At 48.1% G+C, this 4236-nt stretch overlaps 1 protein-coding gene across 1 annotated transcript in view; it reads left to right on the top strand.

The window, feature by feature from the left end:
* Window positions 1-613: 613 nt before the first annotated feature.
* Window positions 614-4236, top strand: part of CD180 (CD180 molecule) — a 19429-nt gene continuing 15806 nt past the window's right edge. Inside the window, exon 1 of the mRNA XM_005857969.2 lies at window positions 614-852. Coding sequence (XP_005858031.1) covers window positions 763-852 — 90 coding nt within the window. The 5' untranslated portion in view covers window positions 614-762. The remainder of the gene's footprint in view (window positions 853-4236) is intronic.

The raw sequence follows: 4236 nt of genomic DNA, 5'->3' as shown, positions 1-4236 counted from the left end.
CTCTCTCTTAGCCAGCCTGCTGGGCACACAGCAGTGTCCTCTGCTGGGTCAGGTTGGGAGGGAACATGAGGGGACTCCACTGCCGCTGCGACAGCAGGCCTGAGTCACCAGGTCAGGGATGGGTTTGTCCTCCTCTGTTCGCACCAGGGGTGGGTATTGGTGAGGTGGCCATGCAGCGCTACACTCGCTTTCCAGGATGATCTGTCCCTCTTGCTCCAGGTCCCAGCTCCAGCAGCACCACCCCTGGGCTCAGTCCTTCCATCAGGCCTGCAGAGTGCCTTACTCATCCAGCATGCTGCAGCACCTCTCCCAGCCACTCACCTAGGACAACCAACCCAGTGGCCTCTTTTGTGAGGACAGCTGCCTGTGTCCACAGCCTCTCTGGGGAAAAGGGACCCAAAGACACTGGAGTTAGCCAAACCCTTGAAGGCAGCCTAAAGTCCATAGAAACCACCCCACTGAGAATCAGCGTGACCAGCTCAAGAGGGCTGCACGAGTGGTTCGCGTTTGCCAGGAAGCACACTGGGCCACAGTGGGGCTGGGTCCTCAGCTATTTTTGGCGAGGGTGGGTGGTATGTAAAGGGACTTCCCTTTTTGCAGCACAGAGCCACCAAATGCTGAGCAGTCAGAGCATTTCTTGTTCGGAGATCACCCTTCTGAGCACCTCTCTGGCTGCTGCTTACCGAGGCCGTCACAGCCTGACTGATTTCTCAGCTCCAGGGTTAGATAGGCCCACCACGCTGCCGTGGCACCGGTCCTGTAATGGCGCCCCCTGTCAGCTGCCTCCTGGTGGCCGTGCTGTTTTCTGCCAGCTGTAAAGCCACCGCCTCCTCGGATCAGACGTGCATGGAGGTGAGTCCAAACTTTCTGTCTTTATCCAGATTAAATGACCTGGAAATTCTGAGATTCAGCCTGTAGTCCCATCTGAGCCTTGGCATCCCAATATCCACTGTTTTGTAAGGGCAATGAGGGGTGTAGAATTTTTTTTATTTGTTATTATTATTATTTTTATTGTGAAGAAGGAGCCAAGAGCTCAGCCAGGGGATGATCTCGCAGATCCGTAGCAGGAAGAGGTGAGAGTCTACCTCCTCTGCAAACAATGCCCCCCAAATAACCCTAATTGGGACATAAAATATTGACAGGGACCCAGTGCAAAGAGCAGACTTACGAACCTGCTCCCAGCACGAAGGAGCTATTTGTCCAACATCCCAGCACACGGCCACTACTCCAAACAGTCCTTCAGTTTCCTGGCTCTCGGGTGGGGATTAGTAGGGATAATCCGTGCCAGGTTTCAGAGCATATGAGGATCACTCTGGATGAGTCTGGCATTCTCCCCGAGTTGGACCGCCCTCCATCTGCTTTCCTAACCCACCAGAGTGGCATCGGAGAACAGAGCCAAATCGCACCTTCTGTTTTGGACCATCACAGTATTTATCAACCTGTGGGAAATTCTTGGAGGAGGTGGTGAGAGAGAGCAAGAAAGGCCTCAGTCTCCTGCCATCTTCTAAAAATGTTTCAGGCTGCCTCACTGCCTCTGACCCCAGCAAGTGCACAGCACCACATGGCCCGTCGGACAAGGGCTGGGGCTAGAAGCAGAAGTGGAGGTAGGAGAAGCAGAAAGGTGGTTGGGAGCCATGGGCAGGAGAATGATAAGGGAGAACAGGGTACATACCTGCCAGGCAAGAGGAAGAATCCAGTCAGGACTGGGACAGAAAGGAACAACCCTGATAGTCTGGTATTAGGATGGAATCAGGATGCACTAAGACTGAGAGGAGGCACAATGCAGGGGAAATGAAGGCTGGGAAGGTGGAGGACTGTTCTGGCTGCCGTAGCACGTAAGTACCATAGACTGGGAGGCTTAAACAAAAGAATCTAATTTTCTCACAGTTCTGAAAGCTAATAATCCAAGATCAAGGTGTTGGCAGGATTGATTTCTTCCAAGATCTCTCTCCTTGGCTTGTTGATGGCTGTCTTCTACCTGTGTCTTCACCTAGTCTTCCCTCTGTACATGCCTGTCTCCACATTTATTCTTCTAAAAACAGCAGTCACATTGGATTAGGGCCCACACTAGTGATCTCATCTTAATTTAATTACCTATTTCAAGATTCTATATCCAAATAAAGTCACATTCTGAGCGACCTTGTTGGGATTCAACATACAAATTTGCTTGGGGGAGGGAGGTGCACAATTCACCCCGTAGCAGAAGGGAGTAAGAAGTTTTTATCAGCCTCAGAAGCCTTGCCAGCTGCCTCCTCCTCATTCCGGTTGGAAGGTCAGGTTCACACAGACATGTAGGTAGCATGATAAGAGGACAGGAGTGGGGACACCACCTCCTCAGTGATCAGGGAGGTAGGCCATCCACCTCTGACAACATCCTCACATAGGATAGTATCACCATTACATTCCAGCTCATGGGGGAGCAGATTTGTTTAACCACCACTCTTAAGCCTGCCCATTCAACTCGTAAATCCCCACGTTCCTGCAAAGCCTCACCAGCCCTTCTGAAGCCCACAGGGAGTCCCGGGAGATTTGGGAAGCCCTCGAAAACACTAGACCAGTCTAGCTTCCTGGTGAGGACATCAGGCCGAGAGCTGCCAGTTCCTTTCTGCGAATGACCCCTTCCTGGCAGAGGGAAGGGAAAGAGACAAGGCGAGCACCCTGGTCCCTTTGCTGCCTGCTCTGGGGCCCTCTGAGATAGTCAGGTGGCAAGAGTGATGCTGAGGGTCCCAGGATCTCCAAGCCTGGCCCTGTGCTGCAGCGAGCTTTCCTTTTTGGCCAAGTTTCTATTGAAACCTTCCAATACAACGACCTCTGTACAGCCCTCCCTTTGAAATAACTTGGGTTTTAAATGCCCTGGGACCTACCTATACAATTAACATTGGATCTACATTTTCCTGGACCTCCTTATCATGTATGAGTTCTTGGCTGCAGGGTTCAAAGGCTGTGTATTGAGCCCTCACTCTGTGTGAGTACTGGGGAGGTTGTTGGGAGATACAAAGATGGGTGAGAATTGTTGCAGCAGCAAAAGGAGAGCTTGCTGCAGCGTAGGGTCAGGCCTGGAGAAGGTGAGGCACTTCTAGGCTGCAGGCATATGGGATAAAGTGGGAAGAGTGGGAGAGGAAACTTTGACTTAGGGTTTGGCCCTTCTTCGAGCGCAAATGGCCCCGATTAGCCCCCCCCCCCCCCCCGCCCTGCCTTGCTTTCCTTTCCTCTTTAGTTCTTCCCCTCCAGCGTGAGCATAACTAACCATGCCGTGTACATATGTTCATGTGACCACCATTAGCTCATCAAGCTCTATTTAAAAAACAAGGTTTTGTTTTGAGTTTAGTAAACTTTCTATTGAAGTAAAACATATATGTGTAAAAGTCCACCAGTCCTAAGTGTACAATTCAGTGAGTTTTCACTAAGTACATACATCGGTGTGACCAGCACACAGAGGAAGAAACAAAACTTCCTCTGCACCTCGGAGCCCCTCCCCACCTCCTCCCAGTCACTAGCCCCCAGGGATGTCCAGTTCTTTAACTTCCATCACCACAGATTGACTTTTAATGGAGTTTTAATTGTTCTCAATTACTTTGGCTATTACGAATGCTGCTGCTTTGGAATTCTTATCTATGTCTTTAGTAAGCAAATATACAAATCTTTATTAGGTGTATTCCAGGGAGTGGATGCATTCCTTCATAGAGTATACACATGTTTAACTTTAGCAGATATTGCCAAACAGTTTCCAAATTGTAGATACACATTTATATTTATCAGCAATGTCTATGAGTTCTGTTTTTTTCCACAGCCTCACTAATATTTGCTATTGTTTGTTTTAAAAACCCATTCTGTTGGATAGATAGTGGTATTTCACTGGAATTTAATTTTTATTTTCCTGACAAATAATTAAATTGATTCCATTTTCATGCTTTTGTTGGTCATTTGCATATCCTTATATGTGTGAAGTACCTTTTCAAGTCTTTTGCCCATTCTTTTGAGTGTCTATTTTTTTTTTATTGAGTTGCAAGAGTTCTTTATGTACTGTGGCTAGAAGTCCTTAATCAGATTGCAAATATCTTCTCCCACTCTGTGGCTTGCCTTTCCACTTTCCTAGTGATCTCTCTCTTTTTATGTTTATCAGCTTATTACAAAATATACTAGTGGCCTGGTGCACAAAATTTGTGCACATTAAAAGGGAATTAATTAGAGGAAATATTTTAATATTGCTATTTTCCCTTTCTCTATAATAGAAGT

This window comes from Myotis brandtii, unplaced genomic scaffold, assembly GCF_000412655.1.
Source record: "Myotis brandtii unplaced genomic scaffold, ASM41265v1 scaffold115, whole genome shotgun sequence".
In the NCBI taxonomy this organism is placed as follows: domain Eukaryota; kingdom Metazoa; phylum Chordata; class Mammalia; order Chiroptera; family Vespertilionidae; genus Myotis; species Myotis brandtii.
The sequence above is the reverse complement of the archived record's forward strand: the minus strand, read 5'-3'. Positions and strand labels throughout refer to the sequence as shown.